This window comes from Girardinichthys multiradiatus, chromosome 6 (genome assembly GCF_021462225.1).
Source record: "Girardinichthys multiradiatus isolate DD_20200921_A chromosome 6, DD_fGirMul_XY1, whole genome shotgun sequence".
Lineage (NCBI taxonomy): Eukaryota > Metazoa > Chordata > Actinopteri > Cyprinodontiformes > Goodeidae > Girardinichthys > Girardinichthys multiradiatus.
Genome location: NC_061799.1, coordinates 4,029,609 through 4,049,310, shown reverse-complemented (window position 1 = coordinate 4,049,310; position 19,702 = coordinate 4,029,609). Strand labels below are relative to the sequence as shown.

At 40.0% G+C, this 19,702-nt stretch overlaps 1 protein-coding gene across 5 annotated transcripts in view; it reads left to right on the top strand.

Moving 5' to 3' along the window:
* The window catches only part of depdc5 (DEP domain containing 5, GATOR1 subcomplex subunit), a 51,367-nt gene that overhangs the window by 9,068 nt on the left and 22,597 nt on the right, over positions 1–19,702 (top strand). For 2 of the 5 annotated variants that reach the window (XM_047368308.1, XM_047368306.1), the window contains exons 20-34: positions 27–147; positions 4,631–4,854; positions 4,952–5,152; positions 5,321–5,456; positions 5,561–5,655; positions 7,128–7,187; positions 8,119–8,302; positions 10,427–10,587; positions 10,868–10,988; positions 12,848–13,015; positions 15,003–15,225; positions 15,432–15,568; positions 15,663–15,759; positions 16,001–16,063; positions 19,483–19,589. In XM_047368308.1, the coding sequence (XP_047224264.1) occupies positions 27–147; positions 4,631–4,854; positions 4,952–5,152; positions 5,321–5,456; positions 5,561–5,655; positions 7,128–7,187; positions 8,119–8,302; positions 10,427–10,587; positions 10,868–10,988; positions 12,848–13,015; positions 15,003–15,225; positions 15,432–15,568; positions 15,663–15,759; positions 16,001–16,063; positions 19,483–19,589 (2,098 nt within the window). Of the gene's footprint in view, positions 1–26; positions 148–4,630; positions 4,855–4,951; positions 5,153–5,320; positions 5,457–5,560; positions 5,656–7,127; positions 7,188–8,118; positions 8,303–10,426; positions 10,588–10,867; positions 10,989–12,847; positions 13,016–15,002; positions 15,226–15,411; positions 15,569–15,662; positions 15,760–16,000; positions 16,064–19,482; positions 19,590–19,702 lie in introns of those variants that run through there. The other 3 variants (XM_047368307.1, XM_047368310.1, XM_047368311.1) reach the window with 3 other exon arrangements.

Below are 19,702 nucleotides of genomic sequence, written 5' to 3'. Positions count from 1 at the left end.
GATACTGATCTCATGGACTCTTTTAGCTCTTTGTTCACCAAAGGACTCAGACAACAGTCTACCTATACAGGTAGACTACGATGCCTATGATGCTCAGGTGTTCAGACTTCCAGGTCCATCACGGATTCAGAGGAGCACCATCTTGAGGTATTCAGGAGCTTATACGGTACTGATGTAGCAAACCATATTAATACATTTGATCAGTTGCTGTGAAAAATCTGTCTGAGGAATAACTCCTTATCAGAGAGCTAGCTTATCACATATTTTAAACTAGGAATAATTAGGATATTTTTATATTAATACCAATATAAACACTCCAGTTAAAACTGAATAATTATTGGAGGTAGTTGCTAAAAGACACACACATACTGTACATTTATTGGTTTTTGGTCCCAATTGGGTTCAACTTGTTCTGTTTCTTGTGTCTGTCTGACGTCAGGAAGCACAGCTCTTGGAGCTGGCTGCTTCATAGTGCCAATTACAAAATTTGAATTTTACAGTTTTTGTTTTTAAGTGCTTATTTAAACTCCGAGAGAATCAACAGTCACTGCTGTCAATAAGGCTATGTGTTGCTGGCTTGAGCTCGTTACTTGTTCAAGGTTTTACTCATGTAGTCTTATAAGGGGGTAGGGTCCAAACCTTTTGCAATGAAGCCAAAAATTATTCAGTTCAAAGCACTCGCAAGCCACATAAATCCCAGCACCAAAAAAACAGCTTTGAGTAAAAGTTGCTGGATATCTGTGGTTCTATTTACTGTAAAAAGCTGAATGCAGAAATCTGGTTATTAAATGAGGAAAAATTAGGTTTTCCTAACGTTTGTTTTATTTTAAGAAGATTTTATTTGTCTATGAAAATGTCAACCTAAACAACCACTGTTGCTTGCAGGCTAGATTTGCTTCTTTCAAGCTCCATTCCAGAGTTTTAAACACTAATCCCATTTAAAGTGAACTAATCATAGATTACTTTAAAAGCTTCTCTACAGATCATTCACTTCAAATGGCATATAATGACATACGTTTAAACAAATAACTTTTAATTATAACACAAGTCTTAAACAGTCATCAATAGATGTTTCTGGAATACAGTCACTGGGATAAGCAGTTTTTTTGTGCTAACTGTAAGAATCGAGCATAAGCCTTCTTTTTGTTTTCCATCAATATTTTTTATTGTAGTTTGCATTTACATTGACATACACTTCTCATAATCAAAAAACAAGAACAATACGCACCCTCATAAAATGCACATCTGTATATTTTCTAGATATACAAGAGACAGTAACCCAGAATAGTGATTGTAGAGCCTCTTAACATTCTGGTTTGGTTAGTCTTGTCCTTAGTTGGTTTCTTCCAATTGCAATATGTCCAGTCCTTCCACAAATGTCCTGAGGGGCCTGCATGTTTTCAAACAACTGGCCTTTCCCTTTTTGAAGATATGTTACCCGTTCCAGGGATAGAGTCATCAGCATTTTTCTGATCCAGTGCATGATACCTGCTCTTGTCGTTTTCTTCCAGAAAAGAGCAATCAGTCTTTTAGCTTGTAGTAGTCACATATCAATCAGTAACTGTTTACATTTGGTAAACAAAGTATTTTTGGGATACAGACCTAGTATAAGAAAATCCGGGTCCAATGCAATATCCTTTGAGACAAGATGTTCTATGATTTGTTTTACTGCTTTCCAAAACCTTTTAATTTTCCTGCATTCCCAAATACAATGAAATAGTGTCCCTTTTTCTTCTGAACATTTATGTACGTGTCTGGTATACTAGGATTATACCTATTGAAATTGGCTGGTGTAATATAGATTCGCATTAAACATTTGTACAGCAGTAGCCCTAACCGTGAGTTAATTGTTTGTTTGTGAGCCTTTGTACAGATAGATTGCTATTCCTCTAGTGTCAGATTTACACCTAGGTCTCCTTTCAAGGCTTGAAATTTAAGTGTTAAGTCTTCTGAGGAGTTTAAAAGTATTAATTTATAAGGTTCTGAAATTGCACCTTTATTTGAGCTTTCTTTACATACCAACAACTTTTCCAGCAATCTAGTTACTGAATCAGAAAAAAATATATAAAGGTAAGGCTGCGCTTACTGAATCGGATTCCATCTCTGTCCACTGGGGTTCTTGAATATCTAATAGTTCCCAGTAATACCAATTTATGTTCGGACACCCTAGCCCTCCTTCATTGTAAGGCAAATGTAAGAGTGACATTCTAACCCTGGCTCCTTTATTTTGCTACAAGAAGCCAGCAATTAACTTCCTAAAATTATTGAACCAGTTTGCAGGGAGCAACGGGGACATTTTGAAATAACTACAGTACTTTTGTTAATGCTGGATTTCCCTGGCTTACAAAATACCACCTGAAACAGCTGTAAAATAGGTCTTATTTGTTGTTTTATTACATTTTTTATAAAAGTCTATAGGGGACCCATTATGCCCCACTTTCTTTCCTGTATTCATACAGTCAATAGCCCTGTGTATTTCCTCCTCTGTAATATTAGCTTCCAATTGTTCTCTGCAACCTTAATCTATCGTGGGGATATCTAACTTATTCAGAAATGAGTCATGTTCCTGTATGTCAGAAGTGTCTTCAGAATCATACAGCCTTTCATAATATTTTCTAAATTCTTCATTTATTTTGATTGGATCTAGTATAGTTTCCCATTATCATTAGTGATAGACGTTATGTTTTTTCGCACTTCCAATTGCTTTATTTGCCGTGCCAAACGTTTCCCATTTTTCTCCTTGTTTATAGAATGACCAATTTATCCAGAGTGAGGTCCAGAACACAATTCCAATCACCCCCTATAATGTATTTTCCTGTCAGAGATCAAGGGCAAGAAAAAGATTTGTGAAGAAACTATTGTCATCAGTGTTGTGACCATATACATTTACTAAATTCAGAGTCTTTTGTAAGATTGATTCCTGAATAATCTGATATCTCCCGAATGTATCTTTAATAACATCAGTGACATGAAAAGGAACAGAACTGTGAATTAGAGTCATTACTTCCCTGGCATTTGATGTAAATGGAGCAGCATATAAGACCCCCCTGCCACCTACATAATTTTATATTTTCTTCCTCTAAGAGGTGGGTCTCTTGTAAGAATATTATTTTAGAGTTAAGATCTTTCAGTTTGTCCATGACCTGCTTGATTTTTTTTTTTTTTTTGGTTTTATGTTGGCCTCTACAATACCAGGATGTACATTTAATTGCCATCCCCTGCATCATGTCTATTCAAAAAACACTGATACAAATATGTTCAAGAGGTGCAACAAAAATAATTGAACATCTGACATAACACACAATCCCTGAACTGTTTGAAAAAACAAAACCCCATTCCCAACGAAATGGTCAGGCCCTTCCAATATACTACTTCCAACCACTTTCATATCTAGATTGTACGATCTGTTCCCTTGACACTAAACACCAGCGAATAAACAAACAAAAATACATGTATGTCCCACACCAGACCTTCTCCTGCAATTTTAACTGTCTAGTTATTCCTACACTTGTAAGGTGGTTTCTAATATGTTCAACAAAGGTAGACCATCTTAATAGAACAATGAACCAAGAAATTCAAACTATATATAATAAAGAGAACGGTTCAGAGCTACTCCCCGTTATACATTGTGGACACAACGATGATCTGGCAAAATAGTATTTTCCATAGAAACGCACCAAGATTGTACTCCCTCAGATCTTAATCTAATCAGTCGCTCCGTCACATTTATCTGTCCCTTCTGAGTCCGATCGATGAACGCTTGGACCTCCGTTGGTGTGTTGAACTTGAAAGTTTCGTCTTTGTACATCAGCACCAGTTTAGCTGGAGGGATGATGCCGTGTCTCAGCCCAAGCTCACGGAGCTGCTTGCGGACTCCTTCGTCTTGCTTGCGCTGCTTGTGTATCTCCATAGCCATATATATAGAGGATATCTATCTTTGTTTTAGTTGCTTTGAATACCATATACTTAAGAAACCACATAATTACGGTTCTTGGGTATTCCTCTGTTTCTTTTTGGGCCTACACATTGAGCTCTTTCTACAATCAGTGGGCTTTTCAAAGCAGGCAAAGCCAATACCTCTGGCATCCAACTTTCCAAAAATCCGCAGGCATCGGAACTTTCAGCACCAATCTAAGATTGTGATCCGAGATCTCATTTCCATGTCAACCACTTTCTCCTCCATTAGCTTATTTATTTTCTCCCAGCTCTTAACTTTGTTAATTAGCAACGTTTGCTCGTCTTCCACTGTAGATGAGCGCTCCTCTGCTTGCATTAAATGCTTGGCACATTCACCCACTTCTTTTTGCACTGTTTCTATGGCTGTCATGACGCCATCGAATCTTGCAGAAAACTCTGACTCTAAGCTCTTCATTGCTTCAAGTATCACCGCTTCGCCGCTGGGTGAGTTATTCCTTTCGTCCTTGTTACCTGATTGCTCCTCGCCAGCTTCCTTGCTGTTGCTGAGCATGAGTCTTCTTAATGTAATTGGAGAAGATGACTCAATGTGTGTGAATGGGTCAGATCTGAGGTGTTGGTATTCACTTCACCTGAACACAAATCAGATTTGTTCTCTGGTTTGACTTTTAGAGTGTCTGTTCTGTTGAACAACAGCTGCTGTATCTCTTTTTAGGATGGGTCGAGACAAAGATTCAAGTGGGAGGAAGAGCTGGGGCTCTGTGGACATCAGCACAGGTATCGGTACTTCTCCCCCTGTTCGCTCAATGGGGGCAGAGGAACAGCAAAGCCTTGCCTCAGATGATAGTCTGGGTCCTGTGTCCAACATGCTGCTGATACCCCGGGGTCCTCCAGCACAATATGAAGTCAGTAGCTCTCTTGGATATACCAGCACCAGAGGTAACTTCCTGCTTTAGAGGAACAGTACCGGCACAGGTTGGGATATGTTTGCTTTGACGGCTCGATTCCTGTGGTCACCTGTCATGTTGCTGTTTAGACTTACTGGAGAAGATGATGGACTCTCAGCGGGACTCCAGTGCCCCAGGCAGGTTCACAGTGGGTAGTGCTGAGTCCACCTTGCATATCCGTCCTGGAGGTTATGCTCCTCAGAGAGCTCTCATAAACCCCTTCACACCATCCAGGATGCCTATGAAGCTTACTTCCAACCGGCGGCGTTGGATGCACACGTTCCCTGTTGGTGAGAAGACATCACATTGTTGTTAAGACAAATTTACTCTACGAATTCTAAATCTTTGGGGAAAGTCTTGTGTCTTTAATTAGGTCTGAAAAGCAAAGGCATAAGATCAGCTGCAAAATAGACACTACTTATCGTGTAATTGTCAAGGTGTGTGGCGCTGTCCTTCAGGTCCTTCTGGAGAGGCAATCCAGATCCATCACCAGACCAGACAGAACATGGCTGAGCTACAGGGCAGCCAGCAGAAAGATCCAACTCATACCTCTGCTGAACTACTGGAGCTGGCTTATCATGAGGCCACTGGAAGGTTAGACATACTCACCCCTGGGGACAACATTTCTTCTGCAGAAAGTTTCCACTTGATACAAGGGGAGTTGGAGAGATGCGGATTTTTGTTTCTCTTTTTTTAAGGCGAACAACCTCCAGGCAGGTGGGCGAAAATGGCCTTTACACATGTGGAGGAACAGACGAGTTCACTGGAAGTCCAGGGAGCAACAACAGCAGTGGTATTCCCACTCAAAAACAGCCTTTCAGTTTTCTCCTAGCTGCATATATTCCTCTGTCGTTCTCCTTGAGATGAACGCTGTGGAGCTAATTTAGTCAAATACTCCAAACTACTGAAAATCTTCCCCTCCTACTACAATCACCTGGTGGTTTAGTATCAAACAGTTACTAAGAATCTAAGGCTGCTCTGATATAGCTGTGGACCTCACTACTACACAGTTTTACATTGATAGCTCATTTTTTGTTTACGTTGCTGGGTATAGACGAGACCTGTGTGGTTACAGAATAGTTACTAGGCATTCAACTTGGTCACTTTTACACAACATTCACCAACAAGTGGCAGAGAGGAGCACAAAGCACAGAACCATTTACAACAAATTGCAAAAATGTTTTTACTTCTTGACCTTTTTAACATTTTGTCATACTACGACCAGAAAATCAAATGTATTTTTGAATTTCTTTTAAATGCTAAACCATCAAACAGCAAAGCAGGCAACAAAGGTTTCTTATAGAACATTAGTGAACAACCAGCATCATGAAGACCAAGGAACACAACAGGAAGGTCAGGGAGAAAGATGTGGAGAGGTTTAAATTAGGATTGGGTTAGAAAATAATATCCCAGGCTTTGAACATCTTCCAGAGCTCTGTTCAATCAATCATCTGAAAACTGAAAGAGGATTACACAGTCCCAATAAGATGGCAAGGAGAGCATTATTCAGAGAAGCAGCTAAGAGACCCATGGTAACTCTGGCAGAGCTGCACTGCCCTCAGCTCAAAGGGAGAATGTGTTGTGCACTTTACAAATCTGGACCTTATAGTAGAGTGACAAGAAGAAAGTTATTGTTGAAAGAAAACCATAAGATATGAAGTTTGTCCTAATAGCCACTTAGAAATAAGTTGCTCTGGTCAAAAGAGACCAAAATGTAACTTTTTGCATAACATGCAAAAGACTACATTTAGAAATGACACTGCATCCCAAATTCAGCATCCCCAGACTAAAGCTTGGTGGCAGCATCATGCTGTTGGGATGCTTTTCTTCAGCAGGGAATTGGAAGCTGGTCAGAGTTAATAAGAAGATGATGGATAAAGCTAAATACAGTGCGGCGCTGTAAGATGACCTGTTTGACAAGGTAATGGTTAGGATCAGAACATATTCATTATTCTGTTAGAACGGCTCAGTCAAACTAGACACCTTCTTCAATTGAGAATTGGCAAAACTTTAAATTTCAAGTTCAGAAACTTTCCATCCAATCTTACTAAGCTTCAGAAATCTTTTCAGATAATCAGTTAGACAACTGGGGTTTTGTTGTCCCTTCTTGTCATGTGATGCCTGGATGTATTGTCTGGTTTATTTTATTGTATGGTATACCCATGTGTGACTGCTGGTGAGGTCAAACAAAAGCATTAGCTTAAATGCTCAACTCCAAGGCTCATAGCTGTGCTGCTTTTTGTGTGATTGTAAACTTGTGTGCAGGACCTCTAAGCAACCGAAGCTCCTCATTTCAAGACTTTTCCAGCAGTGGTGCTGATCCAAGTGAGTCCATCCTATCGTTGTTTGACTAAAATGATAAGTTTTTAAGGGTTGCTCAAATTGCCATACAGCTTCAGCAGCAGAATTAACTTAATCACCAAACTGATAATGACAACAAATCTTCAGAGGTGTGTTCTCCCTGTGAAGGCTTATTCAGCTTTAGCAGACAATGGGCGTCTTTTGATAGGGGACACAGGTCGAAACGCCGTGCACAGGTCATGTGGTTTGGGATCTTCCTCTTTTCCTCCACTTCTTTCTGTAACAAAGCCTTTTTCTTGAGCCTCTCCCTGGTATTTCTGTTTGGTATAATATATACCCATTAAATTGCACTCCTTAATTTTCCCTCACTGTGACCTGTTTTCATTAAATTAGCTTATATCTGCCTTTATTCTGCATGGGTGCATGTTAGGCACACATCTCTCTGAGGGTAATGTGAGGCTTCTGTCAAACTTTATAGTATCAGATACTTTGACACAAACTTTCTAATTAGTAAATTTCTTCTCATTCTGTATAAGTACACTTGCATGATGTGATTTCTCTACTTTAATCTACTCAGCACCCTGGTTGAGCTTAGGACACACTTTCAATTTCTTGTGAGTTTCGTGGATCACAGAGTGACTGTCTCAGGGCCACAATCTGCATGTCTGATCACTGCACCACAGCTTCGCTCCCTGCAGGAATCACCGGCAGGGGAGTTGGCATCAGGAAAAGTAACACTTCTGTTTTTCTTCCCCTCTCTTCTTCTTTTGTGTTTGCATCATTATCTCTCTTTCATTCCATCTTCATCTTTTCCATTCCCCTATCTGTTCACTCCGGATCACCCCTCTCTGCCCTTTCACTCCTATTCCTCCAAATCCCTCCCACACATGTGCTTCTTCACGCTGGGTACATGTCATACTCTTTGCGGTGGGGATTTTTGTGTTTGTGTGTGAAGCCCTGCTGCTGTCTGCACCCCCGACAGTGCCCAGCTTCTGCTGCACGGTGGGGGTGGACTGGAAGTCCTTGACCACACCCGCCTGTCTGCCCCTCACCACCGACTACTTCCCTGACCGTCAAACGCTGCAGAATGACTACACTGAAGGCTGCTACGACCTGTTGCCACACAGTGAATTAGAAAGGTAGACAATGTGCTTATTTGAAAAAGATCTACAGCATGCTGTTAACTTTGTCACTTTGTTTGAGAAAGTTTAAGCTACTTTAGAGATCTGTACAGTATAGGCTTTTTTTTATATAAAAGAAGCATGCTTTTTCTGAAGCAAGGTAAAAAAAAAAAAAGAAAATCAACCTTCAGAGGTGAAATACAGTGAGGCCAAAAGGTATTTAGTCAGTTACTGATTGTGCAAGTTCTCCTACTTAGAAAGATAAGAGAGGTTTGTAATTTTCATCCTAGCTACACTTCAACTATGAGAGATGAAGTGAAAAAACAAAATCCAGAAAAATCACATTGTAGGACTGTTTAAGAATTTATCTGTAAATTATGGAGGAAAATAAGTATTTGTTCAATAACAAAAGTTCAACTCAATACTTTATAGCATAACCTTTGTTGGCAATGACAGAGGTCAAACGTTTGCTGTAAGTCTTAACCAGTTTTGCACACTGTTGCTGGTATTTTGGCTCATTCCTCCATGCAGATCTCCTCTAGAGCAGTGATGTTTCGGGGTTGTCGCTGGGCAACACGGACATTCAACTCCCTCCACAAATTTTCTGTGGGGTTGAGGTCTCGAGACTGGGTAGGCCACTACAGGACCTTGAAATGCTTTTTATGGAGCCACTCCTTCGTTGTCCGAGCAGTGTGTTTGGGACCATTTTCAGGCTGAAAGAACCAGCCACGTTCCATCTTCAATGCTCTCACTGATGGAAGGTTTTGGCTTAAAAGCTCTCGATACATGGCCCCTTTCATTCTTCCCCTAACACGGATCAGTTGTCCTGTACTCTTTGCAGAAAAACAGCTCCGAAGCGGGATGTTTCCGCCCCCATGTTTAACAGTAGGTATGGTGTTCTTGGGATGCAACTCAGAATTCTTCTTCCTCCAAACATGATGAGTTGAGTTTGTGCCAAAAATTCTGTTTTGGTTTCATCTGACCACATGATCTGACCCAATCCTCTTCTGGATCATCCATATGCTCTCTGGCAAACTTCAGACAGGCCTGGACATGTACTGGCTTAAGCAGGGGGACACGCCTGGCACTGCAGGATTTGAGTCCCTCTCGGCGTACTGTGTTTCTGATGGTAGCCTTTGTTACTTTGGTCCCAGCTCTCTACAGGTCATTCATCAGGTCCCTCTGTGTAGTTCTGGGATTTTTGCTCACCGGTCTCATGATCATTTTGACCCCACGGGATGAGATCTTGCCTGGGGCCCCATCTCGAGGGAGATTATCAATGGTCTTGAATGGCTTCCATTTTCTTACAATTGCTCCCACAGTTAATTTATTCACACCAACCTGCTTGCCTATTGTAGATTCACTCTTCCCAGCCTTGTGCAGGTCTACAATTTTCTTCCCGGTGTCCTTGGACTGCTCTTTGGTCTTGGCCGTGGTTGAGTTTGGATTCTGTTTGAGGCTGTGGACTAGTGTCTTTTATACAGATAACGAGTTCAAACAGGTTCCATTAATACAGGTAACTATTGGAGGACAGAAGAGCTTCTTAAAGAAGTTACAGGTATGTGAGGATATGCTTGTTTGTGGGTGACTAAACACTTATTTCCCACCATAATTTAAAAATAAATTCTTTAACAATGTTACAAGTTTTTTCTAATTTTGTCTCTCATAGTTGAAGTGTACCTATGATGAAAATTACAGATCTCCCTTATCTTTCTAAGTGGGAGAACTTGAACAATCAGTTTCTGACTAAATTCTTTTTGGCCTCACTGTATGTCTATAGCTAGAATATACCTTTGGGTTTTTCCCTTTTTTGCAATAAGGGTTAGTATACCAAGAAGAAATAAAACATTTACTTCTGTTCTTGCTGAGGGTCTTCCTTACTCCTACCACATAATGCCGAACTGATTCAGAGCTGGTATGGTCCACTTTAGGGGATTATGCAAGAACCTAATGTTTGAAAATGTGTGAATGTTGTTATTTTTGAACAAATAAATGTTTAAGTCTCTCTCTTCCAACCCAGGACACACATTTGTTTTTACTTGTTTTTGTAGGGTTCTTCTTCATTGGAGGAGTTTTTCCCTTTTCCCTGTAATTTTAACCATGCATAAATTGTCTTTTCCATTTTTCCCTCCTCCTTTTTAGACGAGAAGATGAAGCTCCCGTGATGACGGCATCGCAGGTGTTTGAAGAGTTTATCTGTCAGAGGTTAATGCAGGGATATCAGATTATCGTCCAAACAAACAACAGAAAACCACCACCTGCAGTGGCCACACCCCTTGGAAGTAGTCCTCTGTACACCAGAGGTAAATGAAGTTGACCCAGCAAACCAAACGTTGCTGGCCAGAAAGCAGAATAATCTTTTTTTGCTATGAGGAAAAGAGAACACAAATTTAGATCTCAAGAAATAACTTCTAACAATTTTTAAATATTGTGTTGGAAAGAAACTCTTAATTCTTCTCTGTCCTGGCCACTATTTTTGTAATGGTCTGGGCCAGGTGTGGTGCATACTGCCTATTAAAGGATATGACCTCATGGGAAGCATTGGAAAAAAGCCAAAACATATTCATATTTTTGTTGCATCAGGCTTGGTTTCCTTGCGCCGAGCAGAGGAGGAGGAAACAGTTTACTGGCTCAGCATGGGCCGCACCTTCCATAAAGTCTGCCTCAGAGACAAGATCATCACTGTGACTCGCTACCTACCAAAGTGAGTATTTCTGACAACATCCAACTCAAATATATAGAAATGAATCTCAATTCATGAAACCTTCAAGAGATATGTTTCTATTTCTAATTAAACGAACTACAGCTAGACGCTACAAAGAAACACTGAGGCACTGATCTTTAAGTATTCCAAATAGGGGGTGCTAAATTCCTTGTACAAAAAAATAATTGCACGCGCAAAAGGTGGGCTAGTTGTGTGTGATCATCAAAGATTGTGTGTGCAATGGATAACAGGTGCAAAAGGGGTGCAGACTGCGCTATTTAAATGAGGAAATTGCATGTGCTACTGTCTAGTTGCTACTGCCCCCAGTGGAACAAGAGGAAAAGGGAACAAAAGCTGTGTTGCTTGAAACATGCAAGGGTTGTTGTGCTGCATCATTATAAATGGTCCTGTTTCTGATTATTTTTTCTTATGTTCCATTCTGCTCCTGCTTTTTCTGGACTGTTACAGTTTGCTAACCTTTCTCGTTGCTAATGTCACATAACTGTCCTGCAAAGAATTTAATTGTTTGAATTGTTTGAATTAACTGTTTGAATTGTTCTTTGTTGACATTTTTCACTGTGTGAACCCTTCCCTGGCATATGTTCACATTTAAACAGCATAATGAAACTGATCCAGCTCCGATTGCTCTGCAATGACACAATGTTACTGTCATTAATGCATTTAGTTTTGTTTAGTGACGTGGTTAAAGCATACATTGTCTTTCTCACCTTATGGACTAGGCCGCCTTAAAATGGTGATTTTTCACCTGATAAAAAGTGATTTTAGCATCCAGTTTACAAATGAAGGATTTAATCTGCCTTATAATGTTATTATTTCTTTACTATTAGTTATATTATCAACATCAAAGCACAGTGAGGCCGTTACATGATGTGCAATTACAGTTAACAGGCTGTGCGTGCTTCTCTGGCAGATGATCAGTTATGTGCACACCTCTGCATGATCAGGTTTGTTCTTCAGCAGCAGATGATCTCACTGACAGCGATGGTGCACTGGAATGATCCAGACACAAGAAATAAAGTGTTGCAAGAAGTTTTATCCTTGGAGATATGTCATGTCTTATGTTGTGATTGGCTCCAATCAGACCTTAGATAATCGTACATAAAATCCTGTGTTCTCATCTGTTGTTATTACTCTTTTATTTTTGCCAATCCAATCCTGTTGACACATACAGAAGATTCTCTCTCCCCGTTATTGGTCATTCTATCTATGCCTCCTTCTCACCACAGTGACAGCAACATTTTTGCGTCCCAGTTAGAACCTGAATTTCAAACTTGCTAAATCTAGACGTAAAAACTGCGCCACAATTCGTTTCAAGTTTGATACATCTCTTTGCGGGTGGTAAGAGATTATATTTACATATCTGCCTCCCATAAATTTGCACGTTTGGTTTATATCATATGTTTTGCATATTCATGAAGGCAAACACGCTAAAATGTTTGCGCCCGCTGTTATGCAAATTTAACACACGGAATCCAATTAGTACCTGGGTTGTGAATCAGCTTTGCGAACGTAAACAGGTTTGAGTGTGATTTTGTACATGCAAACCTTTTAAAGATCAAAGAGTTACATTTTTAAATTGTTTTTTTTTAACCTAAGAGTTACAAAAAACTGACTAGAAATAGAAAATGACCAAACTCACTGACAGATGCCTCAGGTAGCATTCTGATTGGTTTGATTTAAGTTTTTATTAACATTTTTCTTTAATAACAAGACTAACAAATATTTTTACAGCTAGTGTTTGTTAAAAAAAATGTTGAGGGGAAAACCTTTTGTTGTTTGGTTTCCATTCTAAAACAAACTAGTAAATAATTTGGATGACCTGTCATGTGTGCCTGTAGGTATCCATGTGAATCAGCTCAGATCCAGTACAGCTACAGCCTGTGTCCTCCACACTCAGATGCTCAGTTTATTTCCTGCTGGGTGGAGTTTGGACATGAGCGGCTGGAGGAATACAAGTGGAACTACCTGGACCAGTATATCTGCTCTGCTGGCTCTGAGGACTTCAGGTACTAACGACAGTTCTCATATACCTTCAACTTTTTCACTTTTTGTCCCATTAGGACCACAAACTTTATTGTATCTATCGGATGCTATGTGATAGACCAACAAAAAGTCGTTCATAATTATGTAGTAGAAGGAAACTACACATTGTTTTTTTTTTTACTTTTCAAAACAAATCTCTAAAAAGTGTGGTGTGCATTTGTATTCAGCCCTCCTGATTCAGTAATTTGTAAAACCACCTTTCACTGTGTGGTTCACTATGTCATTACTAGTTTACACATCTAGATCCAAAAATGTTTGCCCATTACTTTGTGCAAAATAGCTCAAGCTCAGTCAGACTGAATGTAGAGCATCTGTGAATATTTGCCACAGAGTTTTAATTGCATTTTTGGTTTCCTCCACACATAGAATGTAGGCAAAAATCCGAGGTCCACCACCCTGGTCCTTGGGGCCCACTGTCTTGCATGTTTTAGGTTTTATGCACCTTTTCCACTGGCTCTATTTTTTCCAGCTCCACTCCACTCGACTCGCTTTGCTAGAGAGTTTCCATTACTGTTTCTTATGTGTTTTTTTATATGGGACCTACTTTTTTGGTCCCTGGTCCTGAGCAGATACGACTGGAACTACATGTGACCTGAACAGACTGCTGTTCACTGATTGGCCATGAAACCAGGAAAAATTTGGTTTTTTTCTGAGGTAGTGCAGGGAGAAGTTACTAAAACTCAAAAGCTACCACAATAATGTTAAGCACCGCAATGGCCAGAGTGGGTCAAATCAAAATCTGATTTTACTACTTACTAATCATAAACCATGCCTGAAGGCTGAAAGAAAAGGAAAAGGACACTGTGTCAGCTTTCTGAATTACACGCGGGCAGGGCGCTGTATTTAATAACATCCTAAACCAGCTGATCACACATAAGATACAATATCCAGCCGCTAACTAACTTTTGCTCTTTAAAGTCCTTGTCCTCTGTATTGCCATGGCTGAGACAAAAACTTCATCATAAAGCCCAAAAATTGTACGTTCTTTAGGGAAACTTTGGATCATTACCAGTTTAGATAGTGGTGCCTCTCCTCTCCACTTCTCCTAACACCCATCAAAACCCCTGAGACTTATTTTATAGGTTCTGGCTTACATGAAAAAAAACCAAAAAAACATAAGACATTCTTGCATATAAAATAATGCAAACATTATTTTTATGTCGTTTATTTATGTTTTTATTTTTTATTTATTCAGGAGCAGATATGAAAAAGGTAGGTACTGAAAAAACAGGAACGGAAACGGTTGCAAAGTGGGCCGAGTGGAGTGCAGCCGGCCTAAATAGATGTACCATGCCATTAACACCTCCTCACTGATGAAGATCATTATTTTTCTTTACAGAAAGCATTGCCTCAAAGTTACTGGCAAGTCCAAAATCTAAATTCCTCTGGCAGATTTAGGTCTAAAGTAATCTTTGTATTTTATGAACATGTTTCTTTGGCGTAGAAGTAATATTAATGTTTTGGAACAGCACAGCCAGTGTTCACACTTAAATCTGATAGAGATTCTATTGATAACCTCAAAGACTTAGAGTTCATCACCAAAGGTAAATAAATATAAGGGTAAAACAATGCAAAAAGCTGCTCAGCAATTATAAGAGGGATTTGACTGCTGTGAAGCAACTAATGATTTTTCCATTGAATATTGAGAATGGTATTAATTATTTGCCACATATGGTTTGTACTAAATGTGAATAAAAAAATAATTTATTTACAAATTGAATTTATTTGACATAAACAGAATAAAACATTTTTACATTTAAATCTGTCAGGGGTATGAATAATTGTGGCCTGTACTTGACCTGTATTTTAATTGTACACATTCACAAAGTTAGGCGGATGATTAAAATAGTTTAGAGTTATGTCTTTGTTATGTTGGATTTTTTACCATTAAATACACAGAGTTCAAAGTTTGTAAACAAAGTAAAAGTTCAACTTGTCTCCGCCCAACAGCCTGATTGACTCACTGAAGTTCTGGAGGACCCGCTTCCTCCTGCTGCCAACTGGAGGGGCCCGGCGGGTGGCGGATGGGGAGGGGCACTGGGACGTGTATGGGGAGGGAGCAGGTGCTGCGATGGGTGGCTGTGGGGACTGGGTCTTGTTGGACGGCTTCATTCGCTTTCTGGAGGGCCTCAACCGCATAAGACGACGGCATCGCTCTGACAGGATTATCAGGGTGAGGCTCATCTCAATATGACATTCTGAGTCGGTGCCAATATTTAGTGCTGTTTTATTCTGATGGTGTATGTTACCAGTGTAATATTTCTGAAGTTACTTCAGCTTGAGCTGAGACATATTCTCCTGCATGATCTTTAAAATGTAGGGAAAGCCCTCTGTTTTCTGTTTCTTTACATGCTTTTAGATGGTCTGTTTCTGATACAGCAAAAGGGCACACCAATAAAAGGACTACAGGTGACCAGTCCTATTCTGCCTTACCCAACTGAGCCTGTAGCACCGCCACAAGGAAAGAGGGGCACATCAGCTCTGACAGCTTTGCTGGAGATGGAGCAGAACCAGAAGTAAGTATTCCTTAGTTACTGAAGCCTCAGCTGCTAGGACATCTGAAACCGAATGTCTCCTCAGTTTTTTTTTTTTCGGTTTTTTGTTTTTCAGGACACTGGAGGAGCAGCAGCAGTCCAAACCTTCCACTGCTGTGAGTGATTTGTCAGGTGTTGCCACAGCTCCCACATATGTAGACAGCCCCCGTAAGGTGAGTGGTTCTTTTTTGAATGTTTGGGATAAGTGGTAGTGCTTCAGGCTTCGAGCTTCTACAGAACCATCTGAATTTATTGTCATCGACATCAAATATCATAACATCATTTCAAACAGCTGTTCTTCGCTTGTGTTTGGGTGTTGGGCTTTTGCTCTTGTCTCTCTGTGCATCTGTTTTGTTCCTGTTGCTGGGCTTTGGGTTTTTGATTCTGGGTTATGCTCTTCCTGTATGCTGACAGGACGCTGCCTTTATTTTGGATTTTATACGTAGCCCTCGCTCCTCCTACATCTATCATTCTCAGGTCAGTAACTGAATCCCTGGGTGTAGCCGAAGCTGTTTGGTTGATGTGTTGTATGTGTTGTATTTATTCCTACTAACTCTTTATTATTGCATGGACACACACATGTACCACAGAGAAACTCTCTCTTGCTATGCAGCACTCTTATTAGATTTGCATTGCCACTTATATTATTATTTGGTCATGTGTTATGGAGCCATCTGGTGAGTGGAGACGCATCTGTTCTGTAGTCTCTTATTCTTTTGTATTGTGCCATGGATGAAACAGCTTTTTAGTTTTTGTTACATACATACAGTAATTAAAAATAGGACATATGTGGACATATGTTTTCAGTTTATCCATCAAATGTTAAAATATAACATACAGACAAGCTTTATCAAGGTTACAACAATAAATAAATGCTTTCAAACATTTTGGTTAACTGTTGCCCTAAAATGAGGGTAGACTGAGCCAACAAACAACTCATAGCTTTCCTAAATTGATCCTTTTCACCTTGGCAAAAATCCTTAAGGTAAGGAGAAACCTTGCTCTGACCATAGTGTCCTGCAGAAGTTTTATGCCCCTCAAACGTTTCACATTTTGTCACATTACAGTCACAAACGTCAATGTTTGTAAAGGATTTAATTTGACAGACCAACACAACGTAACGCATTAGGGTGAAAAAGAAATAACAATAAAATAAAACAAAAATTCTCAATCATTTCTCAAAAAAACCTGAAAAGTGATATTCATTTGTATTTTTCCAATTTGCTTAATCACCCCTTAACAACATACAGCTCATTCATTGAGTTCAAATTTCAACTAATAGTTTTCAGCTGTGTATAATTTAATGGCTGTTCAACTAATACTTATGCACAGCACAAGTATAGTTTTTATTGTAGAGTGGCAAGAAAAAAAAACAAAAGAAGTCTTGGTTTCTGTTCCACAGTGCAGACTGGGAACAGCATACTTGTGGAAGAAAGCACTCTGGTCAGCAGGGACAGAGAAACTGGTCAGAGTTCATGGGAAGATGGATGGTAGCCAAATAAAGAACAATCCTGGAAGACAACCCGTTAGAGGCGGCAAAAGACTTGAGACAAAGTCCAGACCTAAATCCAATTAAGTTTCTGTAGCAAGATGTGAAAATTGCTTAATTGCTGTACACAGATTATCTCAATCCTATCTGGATAGTATTAATCAATATAAAAAAAAATTTAAGGCACTGTATTTTTTACACAGCAGGGGTAGGATCAAATCTACAGCTTTAAATGGAGTTAAGAATATTTGGACTTCGGGTGGGCTTTAAAGAAAATGTGTTAAGTTCACGCTACAGTGATATTATATCATGAAAGTAGAGCATTTAAGTTGAAGCATGCAATGCTAATTTCCTCATGTCAAACAATTTAACAAAAGCCAACAACAGTGGCTTTTGGCCCAACAATAAATGCCAGTGTCTCAATTATGTGTCTTGTGCCTTTAAACATCAATAACAACTTGACAACGTCGTCTCATACTGTTCATAATTCGACTTATTGTCTGCTGGGACATGGAATCCTACTCTTCTTGAAAGTCGGCCCTCAGGTCATTGAGGTTCTGGGGTACAGTTATGAGCCTCTGGACAGCATCTCAGCTGATCCCATAGGTTTTCTATGGAATTTAGGTCTGACGTCTCTAACATCATTGGCGGCCATCATTTCTGCTCTATGTGAATTGACTGTCATCCGAGAAGAGCACTAAGGCCCACTGTTCCCTCGTCCAGCGGAAATGCTCCGTGGCCCATGCAAAGATGATGATGTCTGTGCCTGGTGGTGTGGTCAAGTACCCTTGCAGGTCGTCTACCACGCAGACCACGCTGATTTAAATGCTTTCAAATGGTCTGACGTGTCATGGGGGTTCCTCTCACCTCCCCTAAAGGTGCCTGGACTTGAGTGGCATTCATCCTCCAGTTCCACAGTGCACTGTTCACACTGAAGAGGTCATCAGTGTGGCATGTGGCTAAAGGACGTCCACTTCTACATCTTTCTGTGACTCTTCCAGTCTCTCTGTCTCTGTTGCAACCTGCTGATGACAATGTGACACTCTAAGCTCAGTGGCCACTTCTGTCTGAGAACATCCTGTTTGAAGCCCTGTGATGGTGAGGTTCCGTTGATCAATTGTTAGGTGTTGGCTTGGTCTCATTGAGAACTAATTGAACCAGGACGTTTATTGGTTAACTCATGGATCAAATTCCTGTTGTGAATTTTGCCGTTAAGCTCCTTGTTAGAGAACAGGAGGTTGTGCAGAAAGAACTGAAGCACTGACCAGCTGGACATGTGCATTCAAAAGTTTAGAGAAGGTCACATGAAGTTCACCTGTAAGGTTTATAGTGGAGTTTAGGTTCATCCTGAATTTCACCTGAAAGCCAAATATATTTATACATAATATAACTCTTCTCTCACCCAGCCCCTTGTACCTATGGGTGGGGTGGTGAAAGCTTGAGGGCCTATCACAGTATCTTCGCTGTTACTTTTACTGCTCTCCTCTGGACTGAGATCTTTCCTGGTATCTGTTGGAGCTCCTTCTCTAGTGTGGGGGCTACTGTCCCTAGTGCTCCAATAACCACAGGCACCACTGTTGCCTTCACCTTCCAGGCTGTAGTTCTTCTCTGAGCCCTTGGTGTATCTCGACTTTACCATGTTCCTTTTTCCTAATGTTTCCATCTCTTGGGATGGTCACATTGATACCAACGGCTGTCCTCTGCTGCCTATCAATTACTACAGTGTCTGGTTGGTTGGCCATTACCATTTTGGTCGGTTTGCATCTGGAAGTCCCCATCTTGCCATGTATGCTTCTATGGAAATTTGAAGTGTTACAGATTTTTGTAAATTTTTCTGCAATATTCTATATTGAACATCTCATTTATACCTTGTAGTAATTTTCTTTCCACTTAAATTTCCATTGGCATTTATCGCTTATTATTAGCAGCTATTTGCATATAACTTTCACCAGTCCTCAAATCAACTACTTCTTTGTTCTCTAGTGCTCAAATTCTGAAACCATGTTTGTGTCTGTATAAATGAAATCTTGTTGTTATTAAATGCATGTGTGTAGGAGAGTAACCTTCCTTGGTTTGTATGTTGGGTGTATGCTCTGAGTAATTTTTTGTATGTATACTCTGCTGGTGTTCAAATAAAAACATGCCTATTTCCTTCCTGGCAACTCTCAGTGAAGGCGACTAGTGCCAAAACACATCTAAAAAATAATAAAGGGTTTATTCAGCAGCCAGGATAAAGCTTTGGAGAAAAATGACATTTTCTGCCAGAAATTAATTACAAGCTAGTAATTTATGATCTGATTTCCTAATTTAGTTATGACTTAAGCTTAGCCATCCACTAGATACCATTATATGGCAATGAGCAGATGTTACAGTTTATTTATTAATGAAAGTGTTTGTAATTGTGTAGCTGCCTGCGGAGACCACTGAGTCCTTAGAGAAAGGAGTACAGCCAGGAGCGACAGCTGGAGCACCGATACCTGCTGGGGAAACTGCAAACAGCAGCACAGACACCAGGTCATCTCTAACCTTTGCATTGTAGTGATATATTTTATGCTGTGATGTAAAGTCTCAGATAGAAGAAGGTCTCAGCTTCTGTATGTTCTTCTCAGTGTTGGATCTTCTAACTT